The sequence below is a fragment of the Mya arenaria genome, chromosome 12, assembly GCF_026914265.1.
Source record: "Mya arenaria isolate MELC-2E11 chromosome 12, ASM2691426v1".
In the NCBI taxonomy this organism is placed as follows: Eukaryota; Metazoa; Mollusca; class Bivalvia; order Myida; family Myidae; genus Mya; species Mya arenaria.
The window spans coordinates 2,193,486-2,217,242 of NC_069133.1; the positions used below are offsets into that span (position 1 = coordinate 2,193,486).

General features: G+C 33.2%; 1 protein-coding gene across 1 annotated transcript in view; it reads right to left on the reverse strand.

The window, feature by feature from the left end:
• The window catches only part of LOC128211638 (multiple epidermal growth factor-like domains protein 6), a 67,627-nt gene that overhangs the window by 29,257 nt on the left and 14,613 nt on the right, over window positions 1-23,757 (reverse strand). The window contains exons 12-19 of the mRNA XM_052916632.1: window positions 20,906-21,037; window positions 18,062-18,193; window positions 15,111-15,242; window positions 12,159-12,290; window positions 9,206-9,337; window positions 6,349-6,480; window positions 3,500-3,631; window positions 649-780 (exon numbers count right to left, since the gene is read on the reverse strand). Coding sequence (XP_052772592.1) covers window positions 649-780; window positions 3,500-3,631; window positions 6,349-6,480; window positions 9,206-9,337; window positions 12,159-12,290; window positions 15,111-15,242; window positions 18,062-18,193; window positions 20,906-21,037 — 1,056 coding nt within the window. The remainder of the gene's footprint in view (window positions 1-648; window positions 781-3,499; window positions 3,632-6,348; window positions 6,481-9,205; window positions 9,338-12,158; window positions 12,291-15,110; window positions 15,243-18,061; window positions 18,194-20,905; window positions 21,038-23,757) is intronic.

A 23,757-nucleotide genomic window follows, 5' to 3' on the forward strand; every position in this document is an offset into this window, starting at 1 on the left:
CAGTTAAGTCACCAATTTTAAATTCTAAATTAAAAATACTACGCGATCTACTTGCAAACTAGTTAAACTATATACATTTCTGACATTGTAAACCGTCCATATACATCCGAGGTTGCTTTCTATGGAAAATGGCCTAGGAGTTCTGAATGATAAGAGGGTGCCATGTTTTAATATCATGCTTATGTCTGACTTTACTATTTTTTACGTTTGTTTATTATGTCTTCGTTGAACTCATGTTAATTTCAAAATGGAGTGCGTTATGTTCAAATATGCAATACCATTAAAAACTACGGTAGATACTTTGAAATTGTGATATTTAAAAAAAACATAAAATAATTTTCATATTTTGTTTTAAGATTTTCCATACAGGTAAACAAAATTTAACAGTCACAATTTGAAAGGTAATTTTACAGTCTAACAATGAATGCTTTAGAGTTCACACGAAATGTACTTAAGAATAATTCCAGGAATACGTTAAACCCTACTTGTAAAGGAGAGTAAGATGTTAGACACAATCATATCCCCAATTCACTTGGTTTAGTTAGGGATGATTCATTACACTACAATCTGAACATGCATAGCTGTTGTGACTGTTAAATATTGCAGCAGAAATAGCAACGAATTTACGATTGCCATTTGGAAACTCACGTAAGATACACTCCCCAAACTTGTTCGCGTCATAGCCTTCGGCACACGTGCACGTGTTGTTAATGCATTGAACACTCGGCTCACTTCCCCTGCATTCGTTGACATTGTTACAACTGTCACCGAGGCAACCTTCTGCAATGAATATATTGGCAAGTAAATGTTGGATAAAAACAAAGTTTGAAGATCAGGGACTATACAAAGCCTCTAAGTGAATAGTTTGAACTCAGTGAAAAAATCTCAAATTGTTTACAAAGGTTATTTAAAATCCCCCCTACGTTTCATCAAATTTATTAATATGCAACTGTTTCTTAGACCATTTCCTTCCTTATTTGAATAGTTTTGGTGGATGTACATTGTTAGGGTTTCTTTCAAATAAGAACATAAAAAAGCTTATTTCCATTAGTTGAATTTTTCCAATAAGACGCTTTGTAAATACTGCCCAACGTACCAATCTTAGTAACAATTAGCAAGAAGTGGAAAACATGATTTTCTTCTTAACTGGATGTAATGAAAACTATCCTTTTCACGACCAAAGTATGGAAATAAGCAAGAACTTGGTCTCAATAATTAATTGATACATATCTTTTATGGGTTATTTTGGAGTATAAATTGGTATTCTCTTGATGTGCTTTATTAAACGCCCGACAATCAATTTAACCCTCATTTCACGATTTATAAGGTATATGCACTTTCTGCATTCATGTTTTTTCTTAAGTAAATAATTATTTAAGTGGAAATAGTTTTTGTAAATAACAAATTATATCAGTCAAAAAACAAAAAGCGACTGTACGTTTGTAAAAGTTGGTGGTCATAGACCATGTCAATTAAAACCTACAAAATATTCAAACAACTGTAAAATTACATACCTAATACAAATCAGGTTTTACCATGTTTAAATTGTGGAAAATGGACATATGCGAAATATGAAGTTTGTGTTGGATGTTCGGTTAATGAAGTATGATTGAAATAATGGTGGATATTTGTACATTAAAGAATGTAAAATAACCAACAATGGATATAGATTTTGGAGAATTCAAACATGATTCGTGTTTTTTTTATGTGTTTGTAACAATTGATTTCATCATGTGATAAACGTTACTAACGGCATTCATAGATTTCATTGTTGCGTGATTGGTTGCTTGACATTATCACAAGATGTTATCAATGTATTATTAAAGAGTCAAATATCCACTCACTGGTGTAATAATCCATGTGGCCTAATGGATTAGCCGTAAGTTTTCTAAAATAATATTTTACCGACGTGGTTTAGCACCCCACTATTACATTTATTATATTTGTAAACATGTATATTAAATTGTATTTTTTCCCTGCAATTTCGTAATCATAGTGTAAATTAATGATAAAATTACTCTTTTTTATGCATTACCGGGAAAACTGATTTTTGTTCCTAAAACATTATCGACTGTACTTTTAAGGGTAACCACAACGAGTCAAACCCTAAAAATAGTATATACATTGTTTTCGGACTTGATTGTTTTGGGTGTAATACGGTCCCACATTGTTTTCTTTCCTTGCGTTGCGACCTACTCAACAAAGCGATAATTTCTGGTCGTACTAAGGTGCTGAAGAATTAGAGATATGGGAATACTGCTGACCAATCGCTGACCTTAAAGATAAAGAAGGAAACGAAATAAAAATCCACTTGATCAAGCCGACATACCGGGTGCGCAAATTCCTTCGATTAATACAAAACCAACAATGCAGGCGCAGGTGTCAGGGTGAGTGCTGGTGTCGCAGAAAGCGTTTGGATCCTCACATTCGACGGTAGTATTGCATTCTGACCCCACGGGAATCTCTGAAGCAAGACATTTTTTATGTTGGAGCTGTACAACGGAATCAGCTTCATGCTGCCTGTTTAAAGTAAGGGCAATTCCAGGAATACTTTATAACCGAAGATTTTCCCTTCTTACCCATCACTTTCGCACCATACATTCTCATATATCATTTGCCGCGTAGAAATAACTTACTCGAGATACATATACATATTAATTCAACATTCGGAACTCCTTGGCAATTTTCCGTCGAAAACAAACTCAGATGGATACAGGTACGTCACTTGAAGTATTAAAATTTGAAATAATCGTATTGATTAATAGTAGTGATTTAACGTGTTTTTGAATTACTGAGTTTAAATTGATGGCCAATGTAGTGATTAATTGCATAAACAATTAAGATTCCCAACAGTTAAGTCACCAATTTTAAATTCTAAATTAAAAATACTACGCGATCTACTTGCAAACTAGTTAAACTATATACATTTCTGACATTGTAAACCGTCCATATACATCCGAGGTTGCTTTCTATGGAAAATGGCCTAGGAGTTCTGAATGATAAGAGGGTGCCATGTTTTAATATCATGCTTATGTCTGACTTTACTATTTTTTTACGTTTGTTTATTATGTCTTCGTTGAACTCATGTTAATTTCAAAATGGAGTGCGTTATGTTCAAATATGCAATACCATTAAAAACTACGGTAGATACTTTGAAATTGTGATATTTAAAAAAAACATAAAATAATTTTCATATTTTGTTTTAAGATTTTCCATACAGGTAAACAAACTTTAACAGTCACAATTTGAAAGGTAATTTTACAGTCTAACAATGAATGCTTTAGAGTTCACACGAAATGTACTTAAGAATAATTCCAGGAATACGTTAAACCCTACTTGTAAAGGAGAGTAAGATGTTAGACACAATCATATCCCCAATTCACTTGGTTTAGTTAGGGATGATTCATTACACTACAATCTGAACATGCATAGCTGTTGTGACTGTTAAATATTGCAGCAGAAATAGCAACGAATTTACGATTGCCATTTGGAAACTCACGTAAGATACACTCCCCAAACTTGTTCGCGTCATAGCCTTCGGCACAAGTGCACGTGTTGTTAATGCATTGAACACTCGGCTCACTTCCCCTGCATTCGTTGACATTGTTACAACTGTCACCGAGGCAACCTTCTGCAATGAATAGATTGGCAAGTAAATGTTGGATAAAAACAAAGTTCGAAGATCAGGGACTATACAAAGCCTCTAAGTGAATAGTTTGAACTCAGTGAAAAAATCTCAAATTGTTTACAAAGGTTATTTAAAATCCCCCCTACGTTTCATCAAATTTATTAATATGCAACTGTTTCTTAGACCATTTCCTTCCTTATTTGAATAGTTTTGGTGGATGTACATTGTTAGGTTTCTTTCAAATAAGAACATAAAAAAGCTTATTTCCATTAGTTGAATTTTTCCAATAAGACGCTTTGTAAATACGGCCCAACGTACCAATCTTAGTAACAATTAGCAAGAAGTGGAAAACATGATTTTCTTCTTAACTGGATGTAATGAAAACTATCCTTTTCACGACCAAAGTATGGAAATAAGCAAGAACTTGGTCTCAATAATTAATTGATACATATCTTTTATGGGTTATTTTGGAGTATAAATTGGTATTCTCTTGATGTGCTTTATTAAGCGCCCGACAATCAATTTAACCCTCATTTCACGATTTATAAGGTATATGCACTTTCTGCATTCATGTTTTTTCTTAAGTAAATAATTATTTAAGTGGAAATAGTTTTTGTAAATAACAAATTATATCAGTCAAAAAACAAAAAGCGACTGTACGTTTGTAAAAGTTGGTGGTCATAGACCATGTCAATTAAAACCTACAAAATATTCAAACAACTGTAAAATTACATACCTAATACAAATCAGGTTTTACCATGTTTAAATTGTGGAAAATGGACATATGCGAAATATGAAGTTTGTGTTGGATGTTCGGTTAATGAAGTATGATTGAAATAATGGTGGATATTTGTACATTAAAGAATGTAAAATAACCAACAATGGATATAGATTTTGGAGAATTCAAACATGATTCGTGTTTTTTTTATGTGTTTGTAACAATTGATTTCATCATGTGATAAACGTTACTAACGGCATTCATAGATTTCATTGTTGCGTGATTGGTTGCTTGACATTATCACAAGATGTTATCAATGTATTATTAAAGAGTCAAATATCCACTCACTGGTGTAATAATCCATGTGGCCTAATGGATTAGCCGTAAGTTTTCTAAAATAATATTTTACCGACGTGGTTTAGCACCCCACTATTACATTTATTATATTTGTAAACATGTATATTAAATTGTATTTTTTCCCTGCAATTTCGTAATCATAGTGTAAATTAATGATAAAATTACTCTTTTTTATGCATTACCGGGAAAACTGATTTTTGTTCCTAAAACATTATCGACTGTACTTTAAGGGTAACCACAACGAGTCAAACCCTAAAAATAGTATATACATTGTTTTCGGACTTGATTGTTTTGGGTGTAATACGGTCCCACATTGTTTTCTTTCCTTGCGTTGCGACCTACTCAACAAAGCGATAATTTCTGGTCGTACTAAGGTGCTGAAGAATTAGAGATATGGGAATACTGCTGACCAATCGCTGACCTTAAAGATAAAGAAGGAAACGAAATAAAAATCCACTTGATCAAGCCGACATACCGGGTGCGCAAATTCCTTCGATTAATACAAAACCAACAATGCAGGCGCAGGTGTCAGGGTGAGTGCTGGTGTCGCAGAAAGCGTTTGGATCCTCACATTCGACGGTAGTATTGCATTCTGACCCCACGGGAATCTCTGAAGCAAGACATTTTTTATGTTGGAGCTGTACAACGGAATCAGCTTCATGCTGCCTGTTTAAAGTAAGGGCAATTCCAGGAATACTTTATAACCGAAGATTTTCCCTTCTTACCCATCACTTTCGCACCATACATTCTCATATATCATTTGCCGCGTAGAAATAACTTACTCGAGATACATATACATATTAATTCAACATTCGGAACTCCTTGGCAATTTTCCGTCGAAAACAAACTCAGATGGATACAGGTACGTCACTTGAAGTATTAAAATTTGAAATAATCGTATTGATTAATAGTAGTGATTTAACGTGTTTTTGAATTACTGAGTTTAAATTGATGGCCAATGTAGTGATTAATTGCATAAACAATTAAGATTCCCAACAGTTAAGTCACCAATTTTAAATTCTAAATTAAAAATACTACGCGATCTACTTGCAAACTAGTTAAACTATATACATTTCTGACATTGTAAACCGTCCATATACATCCGAGGTTGCTTTCTATGGAAAATGGCCTAGGAGTTCTGAATGATAAGAGGGTGCCATGTTTTAATATCATGCTTATGTCTGACTTTACTATTTTTTTACGTTTGTTTATTATGTCTTCGTTGAACTCATGTTAATTTCAAAATGGAGTGCGTTATGTTCAAATATGCAATACCATTAAAAACTACGGTAGATACTTTGAAATTGTGATATTTAAAAAAAACATAAAATAATTTTCATATTTTGTTTTAAGATTTTCCATACAGGTAAACAAACTTTAACAGTCACAATTTGAAAGGTAATTTTACAGTCTAACAATGAATGCTTTAGAGTTCACACGAAATGTACTTAAGAATAATTCCAGGAATACGTTAAACCCTACTTGTAAAGGAGAGTAAGATGTTAGACACAATCATATCCCCAATTCACTTGGTTTAGTTAGGGATGATTCATTACACTACAATCTGAACATGCATAGCTGTTGTGACTGTTAAATATTGCAGCAGAAATAGCAACGAATTTACGATTGCCATTTGGAAACTCACGTAAGATACACTCCCCAAACTTGTTCGCGTCATAGCCTTCGGCACAAGTGCACGTGTTGTTAATGCATTGAACACTCGGCTCACTTCCCCTGCATTCGTTGACATTGTTACAACTGTCACCGAGGCAACCTTCTGCAATGAATATATTGGCAAGTAAATGTTGGATAAAAACAAAGTTTGAAGATCAGGGACTATACAAAGCCTCTAAGTGAATAGTTTGAACTCAGTGAAAAAATCTCAAATTGTTTACAAAGGTTATTTAAAATCTCCCCTACGTTTCATCAAATTTATTAATATGCAACTGTTTCTTAGACCATTTCCTTCCTTATTTGAATAGTTTTGGTGGATGTACATTGTTAGGTTTCTTTCAAATAAGAACATAAAAAAGCTTATTTCCATTAGTTGAATTTTTCCAATAAGACGCTTTGTAAATACGGCCCAACGTACCAATCTTAGTAACAATTAGCAAGAAGTGGAAAACATGATTTTCTTCTTAACTGGATGTAATGAAAACTATCCTTTTCACGACCAAAGTATGGAAATAAGCAAGAACTTGGTCTCAATAATTAATTGATACATATCTTTTATGGGTTATTTTGGAGTATAAATTGGTATTCTCTTGATGTGCTTTATTAAGCGCCCTACAATCAATTTAACCCTCATTTCACGATTTACAAGGTATATGCACTTTCTGCATTCATGTTTTTTCTTAAGTAAATAATTATTTAAGTGGAAATAGTTTTTGTAAATAACAAATTATATCAGTCAAAAAACAAAAAGCGACTGTACGTTTGTAAAAGTTGGTAGACCATGTCAATTAAACCTACAAAATATTCAAATAACTGTAAAATTACATACCTAATATAAATCAGGTTTTACCATGTTTAAATTGTGGAAAATGGACATATGCGAAATATGAAGTTTGTGTTGGATGTTCGGTTAATGAAGTATGATTGAAATAATGGTGGATATTTGTACATTAAAGAATGTAAAATAACCAACAATGGATATAGATTTTGGAGAATTCAAACATGATTCGTGTTTTTGTATGTGTTTGTAACAATTGATTTAATCATGTGATAAACGTTACTAACGGCATTCATAGATTTCATTGTTGCGTGATTGGTTGCTTGACATTATCACAAGATGTTATCAATGTATTATTAAAGAGTCAAATATCCACTCACTGGTGTAATAATCCATGTGGCCTAATGGATTAGCCGTAAGTTTTCTAAAATATTAGAATATAATACTAATATTTTACCGACGTGGTTTAGCACCCCACTTATGCATTTATTATGTTTGTAAACATGTATATTAAATTGTATTTTTTCTCTGCAATTTCGTAATCATAGTGTAAATTAATGATAAAATTACTAATTTTTTATGCATTACCGAGAAAACTGATTTTTGTTCCTAAAACATTATCGACTGTACTTTTAAGGGTAACCACAACGAGTCAAACGCTAAAAAAAGTATATACATTGTTTTCGGACTTGATTGTTTTGGGTGTAATACGGTCCCGCATTGTTTTATTTCCTTGCGTTGCGACCTACTCAACAAAGCGATAATTTCTGGTCGTACTAAGGTGCTGAAGAATTAGAGATATGGGAATACTGCTGACCAATCGCTGACCATAAAGATAAAGAAGGAAACGAAATAAAAATCCACTTGATCAAGCCGACATACCGGGTGCGCAAATTCCTTCGATTAATACAAAACCAACAATGCAGGCGCAGGTGTCAGGGTGAGTGCTGGTGTCGCAGAAAGCGTTTGGATCCTCACAATCGACGGTAGTATTGCATTCTGACCCCACGGGAATCTCTGAAGCAAGACATTTTTTATGTTGGAGCTGTACAACGGAATCAGCTTCATGCTGCCTGTTTAAAGTAAGGGCAATTCCAGGAATACTTTATAACCGAAGATTTTCCTTTCTTACCCATCACTTTCGCACCATTCATTCTCATATATCATTTGCCGCGTAGAAATAACTTACTCGAGATACATATACATATTAATTCAGCATTCGGAACTCCTTGGCCATTTTCCATCGAAAACAAACTCAGATGGATACAGGTACGTCACTTGAAGTATTAAAATTTGAAATAATCGCATTGATTAATAGTAGTGATTTAACGTGAATTTTGAATAACTGAGTTTAAATTGATGGCCAATGAAATGATTAATTGCATAAACAATTAAGATTCCCAACAGTTAAGTCACCAATTTTAAATTCTAAATTAAAAATACTACGCGATCTACTTGCAAACTATTTAAACTATATACATTTCTGACATTGTAAACCGTCCATATACATCCGAGGTTGCTTTCTATGGAAAATGGCCTAGGAGTTCTGAATGATAAGAGGCTGCCATGTTTTAATATCATGCTTATGTCTGATTTTACTATTTTCTTACGTTTGTTTATTATGTCTTCGTTGAACTCATGTTAATTTCAAAATGGAGTGCGTTATGTTCAAATATGCAATACCATTAAAAACTACGGTAGATACTTTGAAATTGTGATATTTAAAAAACATAAAATAATTTTCATATTTTGTTTTAAGATTTTCCATACAGGTAAACAACTTTAACAGTCACAATTTGAAAGGTAATTTTACAGTCTAACAATGAATGCTTTAGAGTTCACACGAAATGTACTTAAGAATAATTCCAGGGATACGTTAAACCCTACTTGTAAAGGAGAGTAAGATGTTAGACACAATCATATCCCCAATTCACTTGGTTTAGTTAGGGATGATTCATTGCACTACAATCTGAACATGCATAGCTGTTGTGACTGTTAAATATTGCAGCAGAAATAGCAACGAATTTACGATTGCCATTTGGAAACTCACGTAAGATACACTCCCCAAACTTGTTCGCGTCATAGCCTTCGGCACACGTGCACGTGTTGTTAATGCATTGAACACTCGGCTCACTTCCCCTGCATTCGTTGACATTGTTACAACTGTCACCGAGGCAACCTTCTGCAATGAATATATTGGCAAGTTAATGTTGGATAAAAACAAAGTTTGAAGATCAGGGACTATACAAAGCCTCTAAGTGAATAGTTTGAACTCGGTGAAAAAATCTCAAATTGTTTACAAAGGTTATTTAAAATCCTCCCCTACGTTTCATCAAATTTATTAATATGCAACTGTTTCTTAGACCATTTCCTTCCTTATTTGAATAGTTTTGGTGGATGTACATTGTTAGGTTTCTTTCAAATAAGAACATAAAAAGCTTATTTCCATTAGTTGAATTTTTCCAATAAGACGCTTTGTAAATACGGCCCAACGTACCAATCTTAGTAACAATTAGCAAGAAGTGGAAAACATGATTTTCTTCTTAACTGGATGTAATGAAAACTATCCTTTTCACGACCAAAGTATGGAAATAAGCAAGAACTTGGTCTCAATAATTAATTGATACATATCTTTTATGGGTTATTTTGGAGTATAAATTGGTATTCTCTTGATGTGCTTTATTAAGCGCCCTACAATCAATTTAACCCTCATTTCACGATTTACAAGGTATATGCACTTTCTGCATTCATGTTTTTTCTTAAGTAAATAATTATTTAAGTGGAAATAGTTTTTGTAAATAACAAATTATATCAGTCAAAAAACAAAAAGCGACTGTACGTTTGTAAAAGTTAGTAGACCATGTCAATTAAAACCTACAAAATATTCAAATAACTGTAAAATTACATACCTAATATAAATCAGGTTTTACCATGTTTAAATTGTGGAAAATGGACATATGCGAAATATGAAGTTTGTGTTGGATGTTCGGTTAATGAAGTATGATTGAAATAATGGTGGATATTTGTACATTAAAGAATGTAAAATAACCAACAATGGATATAGATTTTGGAGAATTCAAACATGATTCGTGTTTTTGTATGTGTTTGTAACAATTGATTTAATCATGTGATAAACGTTACTAACGGCATTCATAGATTTCATTGTTGCGTGATTGGTTGCTTGACATCATCACAAGATGTTATCAATGTATTATTAAAGAGTCAAATATCCACTCACTGGTGTAATAATCCATGTGGCCTAATGGATTAGCCGTAAGTTTTCTAAAATAATATTTTACCGACGTGGTTTAGCACCCCACTTATACATTTATTATGTTTGTAAACATGTATATTAAATTGTATTTTTTCTCTGCAATTTCGTAATCATAGTGTAAATTAATGATAAAATTACTCTTTTTTATGCATTACCGAGAAAACTGATTTTTGTTCCTAAAACATTATCGACTGTACTTTTAAGGGTAACCACAACGAGTCAAACGCTAAAAATAGTATATACATTGTTTTCGGACTTGATTGTTTTGGGTGTAATACGGTCCCGCATTGTTTTATTTCCTTGCGTTGCGACCTACTCAAGAAAGCGATAATTTCTGGTCGTACTAAGGTGCTGAAGAATTAGAGATATGGGAATACTGCTGACCAATCGCTGACCATAAAGATAAAGAAGGAAACGAAATAAAAATCCACTTGATCAAGCCGACATACCGGGTGCGCAAATTCCTTCGATTAATACAAAACCAACAATGCAGGCGCAGGTGTCAGGGTGAGTGCTGGTGTCGCAGAAAGCGTTTGGATCCTCACATTCGACGGTAGTATTGCATTCTGACCCCACGGGAATCTCTGAAGCAAGACATTTTTTATGTTGGAGCTGTACAACGGAATCAGCTTCATGCTGCCTGTTTAAAGTAAGGGCAATTCCAGGAATACTTTATAACCGAAGATTTTCCCTTCTTACCCATCACTTTCGCACCATTCATTCTCATATATCATTTGCCGCGTAGAAATAACTTACTCGAGATACATATACATATTAATTCAACATTCGGAACTCCTTGGCCATTTTCCATCGAAAACAAACTCAGATGGATACAGGCATGTCACTTGAAGTATTAAAATTTGAAATAATCGCATTGATTAATAGTAGTGATTTAACGTAATTTTGAATAACTGAGTTTAAATTGATGGGCAATGAAGGGATTAATTGCATAAACAATTAAGATTCCCAACAGTTAAGTCACCAATTTTAAATTCTAAATAAAAAAAATACTACGCGATCTACTTGCAGACTAGTTAAACTATATACATTTCTGACATTGTAAACCGTCCATATACATCCAAGGTTGCTTTCTATGGAAAATGGCCGAGGAGTTCTGAATGATAATTTAACTTTCTCTTCACTGCCATCACTTCCGCAGATATTACCAAAACTTTTCATGTATGTACGATACGCTCCCCAACATCATTCCCTTGATAGTCATTTTGTTTCTAAAAGAGGGTGCCATGTTTTAATATCATGCTTATCTCTAACTTTACTATTTCTTTACGTTTGTTTATTATGTCTTCGTTGAACTCATGTTAATTTCAAAATGGAGTGCGTTATGTTCAAATATGCAATACCATTAAAAACTACGGTAGATACTTTGAAATTGTGATATTTAAAAAACATAAAATAATTTTCATATTTTGTTTTAAGATTTTCCATACAGGTAAACAAACTTTAACAGTCACAATTTGAAAGGTAATTTTACAGTCTAACAATGAATGCTTTAGAGTTCACACGAAATGTACTTAAGAATAATTCCAGGAATACGTTAAACACTACTTGTAAAGGAGAGTAAGATGTTAAACACAATCATATCCCCAATTCACTTGGTTTAGTTAGGGATGATTCATTACACTATAATTTGAACATGCATAGCAGTTGTGACTGTTAAATATTGCAGCAGAAATAGCAACGAATTTACGATTGCCAGTTGGAAACTCACGTAAGATACACTCCCCAAACTCGTTTCCGTCATAGCCTTCGGCACAAGTGCACGTGTTGTTCATGCATTGAACACTCGGCTCACTTCCCCTGCATTCGTTGACATTGTTACAACTGTCACCGAGGCAACCTTCTACAATGAATATATTGGCAAGTAAATGTTGGATAAAAACAAAGTTTGAAGATCAGGGACTATACAAAGCCTCTAAGTGAATAGTTTGAACTCGGTGAAAAAATCTCAAATTGTTTACAAAGGTTATTTAAAATCTCCCCTACGTTTCATCAAATTTATTAATATGCAACTGTTTCTTAGACCATTTCCTTCCTTATTTGAATAGTTTTGGTGGATGTACATTGTTAGGTTTCTTTCAAATAAGAACATAAAAAGCTTATTTCCATTAGTTGAATTTTTCCAATAAGACGCTTTGTAAATACGGCCCAACGTACCAATCTTAGTAACAATTAGCAAGAAGTGGAAAACATGATTTTCTTCTTAACTGGATGTAATGAAAACTATCCTTTTCACGACCAAAGTATGGAAATAAGCAAGAACTTGGTCTCAATAATTAATTGATACATATCTTTTATGGGTTATTTTGGAGTATAAATTGGTATTCTCTTGATGTGCTTTATTAAGCGCCCTACAATCAATTTAACCCTCATTTCACGATTTACAAGGTATATGCACTTTCTGCATTCATGTTTTTTCTTAAGTAAATAATTATTTAAGTGGAAATAGTTTTTGTAAATAACAAATTATATCAGTCAAAAAACAAAAAGCGACTGTACGTTTGTAAAAGTTAGTAGACCATGTCAATTAAAACCTACAAAATATTCAAATAACTGTAAAATTACATACCTAATATAAATCAGGTTTTACCATGTTTAAATTGTGGAAAATGGACATATGCGAAATATGAAGTTTGTGTTGGATGTTCGGTTAATGAAGTATGATTGAAATAATGGTGGATATTTGTACATTAAAGAATGTAAAATAACCAACAATGGATATAGATTTTGGAGAATTCAAACATGATTCGTGTTTTTGTATGTGTTTGTAACAATTGATTTAATCATGTGATAAACGTTACTAACGGCATTCATAGATTTCATTGTTGCGTGATTGGTTGCTTGACATCATCACAAGATGTTATCAATGTATTATTAAAGAGTCAAATATCCACTCACTGGTGTAATAATCCATGTGGCCTAATGGATTAGCCGTAAGTTTTCTAAAATAATATTTTACCGACGTGGTTAAGCACCCCACTTATACATTTATTATGTTTGTAAACATGTATATTAAATTGTATTTTTTCTCTGCAATTTCGTAATCATAGTGTAAATTAATGATAAAATTACTCTTTTTTATGCATTACCGAGAAAACTGATTTTTGTTCCTAAAACATTATCGACTGTACTTTTAAGGGTAACCACAACGAGTCAAACGCTAAAAATAGTATATACATTGTTTTCGGACTTGATTGTTTTGGGTGTAATACGGTCCCGCATTGTTTTATTTCCTTGCGTTGCGACCTACTCAAGAAAGCGATAATTTCTGGTCGTACTAAGGTGCTGAAGAATTAGAGATATGGGAATACTGCTGACCAATCGCTGACCATAAAGATAAAGAAGGAAACGAAATAAAAATCCACTTGATCAAGCCGACATACCGGGTGCGCAAATTCCTTCGATTAATACAAAACCAACAATGCAGGCGCAGGTGTCAGGGTGAGTGCTGGTGTCGCAGAAAGCGTTTGGATCCTCACATTCGACGGTAGTATTGCATTCTGACCCCACGGGAATCTCTGAAGCAAGACATTTTTTATGTTGGAGCTGTACAACGGAATCAGCTTCATGCTGCCTGTTTAAAGTAAGGGCAATTCCAGGAATACTTTATAACCGAAGATTTTCCCTTCTTACCCATCACTTTCGCACCATTCATTCTCATATATCATTTGCCGCGTAGAAATAACTTACTCGAGATACATATACATATTAATTCAACATTCGGAACTCCTTGGCCATTTTCCATCGAAAACAAACTCAGATGGATACAGGCATGTCACTTGAAGTATTAAAATTTGAAATAATCGCATTGATTAATAGTAGTGATTTAACGTAATTTTGAATAACTGAGTTTAAATTGATGGGCAATGAAGGGATTAATTGCATAAACAATTAAGATTCCCAACAGTTAAGTCACCAATTTTAAATTCTAAATAAAAAAAATACTACGCGATCTACTTGCAGACTAGTTAAACTATATACATTTCTGACATTGTAAACCGTCCATATACATCCAAGGTTGCTTTCTATGGAAAATGGCCGAGGAGTTCTGAATGATAATTTAACTTTCTCTTCACTGCCATCACTTCCGCAGATATTACCAAAACTTTTCATGTATGTACGATACGCTCCCCAACATCATTCCCTTGATAGTCATTTTGTTTCTAAAAGAGGGTGCCATGTTTTAATATCATGCTTATCTCTAACTTTACTATTTCTTTACGTTTGTTTATTATGTCTTCGTTGAACTCATGTTAATTTCAAAATGGAGTGCGTTATGTTCAAATATGCAATACCATTAAAAACTACGGTAGATACTTTGAAATTGTGATATTTAAAAAACATAAAATAATTTTCATATTTTGTTTTAAGATTTTCCATACAGGTAAACAAACTTTAACAGTCACAATTTGAAAGGTAATTTTACAGTCTAACAATGAATGCTTTAGAGTTCACACGAAATGTACTTAAGAATAATTCCAGGAATACGTTAAACACTACTTGTAAAGGAGAGTAAGATGTTAAACACAATCATATCCCCAATTCACTTGGTTTAGTTAGGGATGATTCATTACACTATAATTTGAACATGCATAGCAGTTGTGACTGTTAAATATTGCAGCAGAAATAGCAACGAATTTACGATTGCCAGTTGGAAACTCACGTAAGATACACTCCCCAAACTCGTTTCCGTCATAACCTTCGGCACAAGTGCACGTGTTGTTCATGCATTGAACACTCGGCTCACTTCCCCTGCATTCGTTGACATTGTTACAACTGTCACCGAGGCAACCTTCTACAATGAATATATTGGCAAGTAAATGTTGGATAAAAACAAAGTTTGAAGATCAGGGACTATACAAAGCCTCTAAGTGAATAGTTTGAACTCGGTGAAAAAATCTCAAATTGTTTACAAAGGTTATTTAAAATCTCCCCTACGTTTCATCAAATTTATTAATATGCAACTGTTTCTTAGACCATTTCCTTCCTTATTTGAATAGTTTTGGTGGATGTACATTGTTAGGTTTCTTTCAAATAAGAACATAAAAAGCTTATTTCCATTAGTTGAATTTTTCCAATAAGACGCTTTGTAAATACAGCCCAACGTACCAATCTTAGTAACAATTAGCAAGAAGTGGAAAACATGATTTTCTTCTTAACTGGATGTAATGAAAACTATCCTTTTCACGACCAAAGTATGGAAATAAGCAAGAACTTGGTCTCAATAATTAACTGATACATATCTTTTATGGGTTATTTTGGAGTATAAATTGGTATTCTCTTGATGTGCTTTATTAAGCGCCCTACAATCAATTTAACCCTCATTTCACGATTTACAAGGTATATGCACTTTCTGCATTCATGTTTTTTCTTAAGTAAATAATTATTTAAGTGGAAATAGTTTTTGTAAATAACAAATTATATCAGTCAAAAAACAAAAAGCGACTGTACGTTTGTAAAAGTTAGTAGACCATGTCAATTAAAACCTACAAAATATTCAAATAACTGTAAAATTACATACCTAATATAAATCAGGTTTTACCATGTTTAAATTGTGGAAAATGGACATATGCGAAATATGAAGTTTGTGTTGGATGTTCGGTTAATGAAGTATGATTGAAATAATGGTGGATATTTGTACATTAAAGAATGTAAAATAACCAACAATGGATATAGATTTTGGAGAATTCAAACATGATTCGTGTTTTTGTATGTGTTTGTAACAATTGATTTAATCATGTGATAAACGTTACTAACGGCATTCATAGATTTCATTGTTGCGTGATTGGTTGCTTGACATCATCACAAGATGTTATCAATGTATTATTAAAGAGTCAAATATCCACTCACTGGTGTAATAATCCATGTGGCCTAATGGATTAGCCGTAAGTTTTCTAAAATAATATTTTACCGACGTGGTTTAGCACCCCACTTATACATTTATTATGTTTGTAAACATGTATATTAAATTGTATTTTTTCTCTGCAATTTCGTAATCATAGTGTAAATTAATGATAAAATTACTCTTTTTTATGCATTACCGAGAAAACTGATTTTGTTCCTAAAACATTATCGACTGTACTTTTAAGGGTAACCACAACGAGTCAAACGCTAAAAATAGTATATACATTGTTTTCGGACTTGATTGTTTTGGGTGTAATACGGTCCCGCATTGTTTTATTTCCTTGCGTTGCGACCTACTCAAGAAAGCGATAATTTCTGGTCGTACTAAGGTGCTGAAGAATTAGAGATATGGGAATACTGCTGACCAATCGCTGACCATAAAGATAAAGAAGGAAACGAAATAAAAATCCACTTGATCAAGCCGACATACCGGGTGCGCAAATTCCTTCGATTAATACAAAACCAACAATGCAGGCGCAGGTGTCAGGGTGAGTGCTGGTGTCGCAGAAAGCGTTTGGATCCTCACATTCGACGGTAGTATTGCATTCTGACCCCACGGGAATCTCTGAAGCAAGACATTTTTTATGTTGGAGCTGTACAACGGAATCAGCTTCATGCTGCCTGTTTAAAGTAAGGGCAATTCCAGGAATACTTTATAACCGAAGATTTTCCCTTCTTACCCATCACTTTCGCACCATTCATTCTCATATATCATTTGCCGCGTAGAAATAACTTACTCGAGATACATATACATATTAATTCAACATTCGGAACTCCTTGGCCATTTTCCATCGAAAACAAACTCAGATGGATACAGGCATGTCACTTGAAGTATTAAAATTTGAAATAATCGCATTGATTAATAGTAGTGATTTAACGTAATTTTGAATAACTGAGTTTAAATTGATGGGCAATGAAGGGATTAATTGCATAAACAATTAAGATTCCCAACAGTTAAGTCACCAATTTTAAATTCTAAATAAAAAAAATACTACGCGATCTACTTGCAGACTAGTTAAACTATATACATTTCTGACATTGTAAACCGTCCATATACATCTAAGGTTGCTTTCTATGGAACATGGCCGAGGAGTTCTGAATGATAATTTAACTTTCTCTTCACTGCCATCACTTCCGCAGATATTACCAAAACTTTTCATGTATGTACGATACGCTCCCCAACATCATTCCCTTGATAGTCATTTTGTTTCTAAAAGAGGGTGCCATGTTTTAATATCATGCTTATCTCTAACTTTACTATTTCTTTACGTTTGTTTATTATGTCTTCGTTGAACTCATGTTAATTTCAAAATGGAGTGCGTTATGTTCAAATATGCAATACCATTAAAAACTACGGTAGATACTTTGAAATTGTGATATTTAAAAAACATAAAATAATTTTCATATTTTGTTTTAAGATTTTCCATACAGGTAAACAAACTTTAACAGTCACAATTTGAAAGGTAATTTTACAGTCTAACAATGAATGCTTTAGAGTTCACACGAAATGTACTTAAGAATAATTCCAGGAATACGTTAAACACTACTTGTAAAGGAGAGTAAGATGTTAAACACAATCATATCCCCAATTCACTTGGTTTAGTTAGGGATGATTCATTACACTATAATTTGAACATGCATAGCAGTTGTGACTGTTAAATATTGCAGCAGAAATAGCAACGAATTTACGATTGCCAGTTGGAAACTCACGTAAGATACACTCCCCAAACTCGTTTCCGTCATAGCCTTCGGCACAAGTGCACGTGTTGTTCATGCATTGAACACTCGGCTCACTTCCCCTGCATTCGTTGACATTGTTACAACTGTCACCGAGGCAACCTTCTACAATGAATATATTGGCAAGTAAATGTTGGATAAAAACAAAGTTTGAAGATCAGGGACTATACAAAGCCTCTAAGTGAATAGTTTGAACTCAGTGAAAAAATCTCAAATTGTTTACAAAGGTTATTTAAAATCCCCCCTACGTTTCATCAAATTTATTAATATGCAACTGTTTCTTAGACCATTTCCTTCCTTATTTGAATAGTTTTGGTGGATGTACATTGTTAGGTTTCTTTCAAATAAGAACATAAAAAGCTTATTTCCATTAGTTGAATTTTTCCAATAAGACGCTTTGTAAATACGGCCCAACGTACCAATCTTAGTAACAATTAGCAAGAAGTGGAAAACATGATTTTCTTCTTAACTGGATGTAATGAAAACTATCCTTTTCACGACCAAAGTATGGAAATAAGCAAGAACTTGGTCTCAATAATTAATTGATACATATCTTTTATGGGTTATTTTGGAGTATAAATTGGTATTCTCTTGATGTGCTTTATTAAGCGCCCTACAATCAATTTAACCCTCATTTCACGATTTACAAGGTATATGCACTTTCTGCATTCATGTTTTTTCTTAAGTAAATAATTATTTAAGTGGAAATAGTTTTTGTAAATAACAAATTATATCAGTCAAAAAACAAAAAGCGACTGTACGTTTGTAAAAGTTGGTGATCATAGACCATGTCAATTAAAACCTACAAAATATTCAAATAACTGTAAAATTACATACCTAATATAAATCAGGTTTTACCATGTTTAAATTGTGGAAAATGGACATATGCGAAATATGAAGTTTGTGTTGGATATTCGGTTAATGAAGTATGATTGAAATAATGGTGGATATTTGTACATTAAAGAATGTAAAATAACCAACAATGGATATAGATTTTGGAGAATTCAAACATGATTCGTGTTTTTTATGTGTTTGTAACAATTGATTTCATCATGTGATAAACGTTACTAACGGCATTCATAGATTTCATTGTTGCATGATTGGTTGCTTGACATTATCACAAGATGTTATCAATGTATTATTAAAGAGTCAAATATCCACTCACTGGTGTAATAATCCATGTGGCCTAATGGATTAGCCGTAAGTTTTCTAAAATAATATTTTACCGACGTGGTTAAGCACCCCACTTATACATTTATTATGTTTGTAAACATGTATATTAAATTGTATTTTTTCCCTGCAATTTCGTAATCATAGTGTAAATTAATGATAAAATTACTCTTTTTTATGCATTACCGGGAAAACTGATTTTTGTTCCTAAAACATTATCGACTGTACTTTTAAGGGTAACCACAACGAGTTAAACGCTAAAAATAGTATATACATTGTTTTCGGACTTGATTGTTTTGGGTGTAATACGGTCCCGCATTGTTTTCTTTCCTTGCGTTGCGACCTACTCAACAAAGCGATAATTTCTGGTCGTACTAAGGTGCTGAAGAATTAGAGATATGGGAATACTGCTGACCAATCGCTGACCTTAAAGATAAAGAAGGAAACGAAATAAAAATCCACTTGATCAAGCCGACATACCGGGTGCGCAAATTCCTTCGATTAATACAAAACCAACAATGCAGGCGCAGGTGTCAGGGTGAGTGCTGGTGTCGCAGAAAGCGTTTGGATCCTCACATTCGACGGTAGTATTGCATTCTGACCCCACGGGAATCTCTGAAGCAAGACATTTTTATTTTGGAGCTGTACAACGGAATCAGCTTCATGCTGCCTGTTTAAAGTAAGGGCAATTCCAGGAATACTTTATATCCGAAGATTTTCCCTTCTTACCCATCACTTTCGCACCATACATTCTCATATATCATTTGCCGCGTAGAAATAACTTACTCGAGATACATATACATATTAATTCAACATTCGGAACCCCTTGGCAATTTTCCGTCGAAAACAAACTCAGATGGATACAGGTACGTCACTTGAAGTATTAAAATTTGAAATAATCGCATTGATTAATAGTAGTGATTTAACGTGTTTTTGAATTACTGAGTTTAAATTGATGGCCAATGTAGTGATTAATTGCATAAACAATTAAGATTTCCAACAGTTAAGTCACCAATTTTAAATTCTAAATTAAAAATACTACGCGATCTACTTGCAAACTAGTTAAACTATATACATTTCTGACATTGTAAACCGTCCATATACATCCGAGGTTGCTTTCTATGGAAAATGACCTAGGAGTTCTGAATGATAAGAGGCTGCCATGTTTTAATATCATGCTTATGGCTGACTTTACTATTGTTTTACGTTTGTTTATTATGTCTTCGTTGAACTCATGTTAATTTCAAAATGGAGTGCGTTATGTTCAAATATGCAATACCATTAAAAACTACGGTAGATACTTTGAAATTGTGATATTTAAAAAACATAAAATAATTTTCATATTTTGTTTGAAGATTTTCCATACAAGTAAACAAACTTTAACAGTCACAATTTGAAAGGTAATTTTACAGTCTAACAATGAATGCTTTAGAGTTCACACGAAAAGTACTTAAGAATAATTCCAGGAATACGTTAAACCCTACTTGTAAAGGAGAGTAAGATGTTAGGCACAATCATATCCCCAATTCACTTGGTTTAGTTAGGGATGATTCATTACACTACAATCTGAACATGCATAGCTGTTGTGACTGTTAAATATTGCAGCAGAAATAGCAACGAATTTACGATTGCCATTTGGAAACTCACGTAAGATACACTCCCCAAACTTGTTCGCGTCATAGCCTTCGGCACAAGTGCACGTGTTGTTAATGCATTGAACACTCGGCTCACTTCCCCTGCATTCGTTGACATTGTTACAACTGTCACCGAGGCAACCTTCTGCAATGAATATATTGGCAAGTAAATGTTGGATAAAAACAAAGTTTGAAGATCAGGGACTATACAAAGCCTCTAAGTGAATAGTTTGAACTCAGTGAAAAAGTCTCAAATTGTTTACAAAGGTTATTTAAAATCCCCCCTACGTTTCATCAAATTTATTAATATGCAACTGTTTCTTAGACCATTTCCTTCCTTATTTGAATAGTTTTGGTGGATGTACATTGTTAGGTTTCTTTCAAATAAGAACATAAAAAAGCTTATTTCCATTAGTTGATTTTTTCCAATAAGACGCTTTGTAAATACGGCCCAACGTACCAATCTTAGTAACAATTAGCAAGAAGTGGAAAACATGATTTTCTTCTTAACTGGATGTAATGAAAACTATCCTTTTCACGACCAAAGTATGGAAATAAGCAAGAACTTGGTCTCAATAATTAATTGATACATATCTTTTATGGGTTAATTTGGAGTATAAATTGGTATTCTCTTGATGTGCTTTATTAAGCGCCCTACAATCAATTTAACCCTCATTTCACGATTTACAAGGTATATGCACTTTCTGCATTCATGTTTTTTCTTAAGTAAATAATTATTTAAGTGGAAATAGTTTTTGTAAATAACAAATTATATCAGTCAAAAAACAAAAAGCGACTGTACGTTTGTAAAAGTTGGTAGACCATGTCAATTAAAACCTACAAAATATTCAAATAACTGTAAAATTACATACCTAATATAAATCAGGTTTTACCATGTTTAAATTGTGGAAAATGGACATATGCGAAATATGAAGTTTGTGTTGGATGTTCGGTTAATGAAGTATGATTGAAATAATGGTGGATATTTGTACATTAAAGAATGTAAAATAACCAACAATGGATATAGATTTTGGAGAATTCAAACATGATTCGTGTTTTTGTATGTGTTTGTAACAATTGATTTAATCATGTGATAAACGTTACTAACGGCATTCATAGATTTCATTGTTGCGTGATTGGTTGCTTGACATTATCACAAGATGTTATCAATGTATTATTAAAGAGTCAAATATCCACTCACTCGTGTAATAATCCATGTGGCCTAATGGATTAGCCGTAAGTTTTCTAAAATAATATTTTACCGACGTGGTTTAGCACCCCACTTATACATTTATTATGTTTGTAAACATGTATATTAAATTGTATTTTTTCTCTTCAATTTCGTAATCATAGTGTAAATTAATGATAAAATTACTCTTTTTTATGCATTACCGAGAAAACTGATTTTTGTTCCTAAAACATTATCGACTGTACTTTTAAGGGTAACCACAACGAGTCAAACGCTAAAAATAGTATATACATTGTTTTCGGACTTGATTGTTTTGGGTGTAATACGGTCCCGCATTGTTTTCTTTCCTTGCGTTGCGACCTACTCAACAAAGCGATAATTTCTGGTCGTACTAAGGTGCTGAAGAATTAGAGATATGGGAATACTGCTGACCAATCGCTGACCTTAAAGATAAAGAAGGAAACGAAATAAAAATCCACTTGATCAAGCCGACATACCGGGTGCGCAAATTCCTTCGATTAATACAAAACCAACAATGCAGGCGCAGGTGTCAGGGTGAGTGCTGGTGTCGCAGAAAGCGTTTGGATCCTCACATTCGACGGTAGTATTGCATTCTGACCCCACGGGAATCTCTGAAGCAAGACATTTTTTATGTTGGAGCTGTACAACGGAATCAGCTTCATGCTGCCTGTTTAAAGTAAGGGCAATTCCAGGAATACTTTATAACCGAAGATTTTCCCTTCTTACCCATCACTTTCGCACCATTCATTCTCATATATCATTTGCCGCGTAGAAATAACTTACTCGAGATACATATACATATTAATTCAACATTCGGAACTCCTTGGCCATTTTCCATCGAAAACAAACTCAGATGGATACAGGCATGTCACTTGAAGTATTAAAATTTGAAATAATCGCATTGATTAATAGTAGTGATTTAACGTAATTTTGAATAACTGAGTTTAAATTGATGGGCAATGAAGGGATTAATTGCATAAACAATTAAGATTCCCAACAGTTAAGTCACCAATTTTAAATTCTAAATAAAAAAAATACTACGCGATCTACTTGCAGACTAGTTAAACTATATACATTTCTGACATTGTAAACCGTCCATATACATCTAAGGTTGCTTTCTATGGAAAATGGCCGAGGAGTTCTGAATGATAATTTAACTTTCTCTTCACTGCCATCACTTCCGCAGATATTACCAAAACTTTTCATGTATGTACGATACGCTCCCCAACATCATTCCCTTGATAGTCATTTTGTTTCTAAAAGAGGGTGCCATGTTTTAATATCATGCTTATCTCTAACTTTACTATTTCTTTACGTTTGTTTATTATGTCTTCGTTGAACTCATGTTAATTTCAAAATGGAGTGCGTTATGTTCAAATATGCAATACCATTAAAAACTACGGTAGATACTTTGAAATTGTGATATTTAAAAAACATAAAATAATTTTCATATTTTGTTTTAAGATTTTCCATACAGGTAAACAAACTTTAACAGTCACAATTTGAAAGGTAATTTTACAGTCTAACAATGAATGCTTTAGAGTTCACACGAAATGTACTTAAGAATAATTCCAGGAATACGTTAAACACTACTTGTAAAGGAGAGTAAGATGTTAAACACAATCATATCCCCAATTCACTTGGTTTAGTTAGGG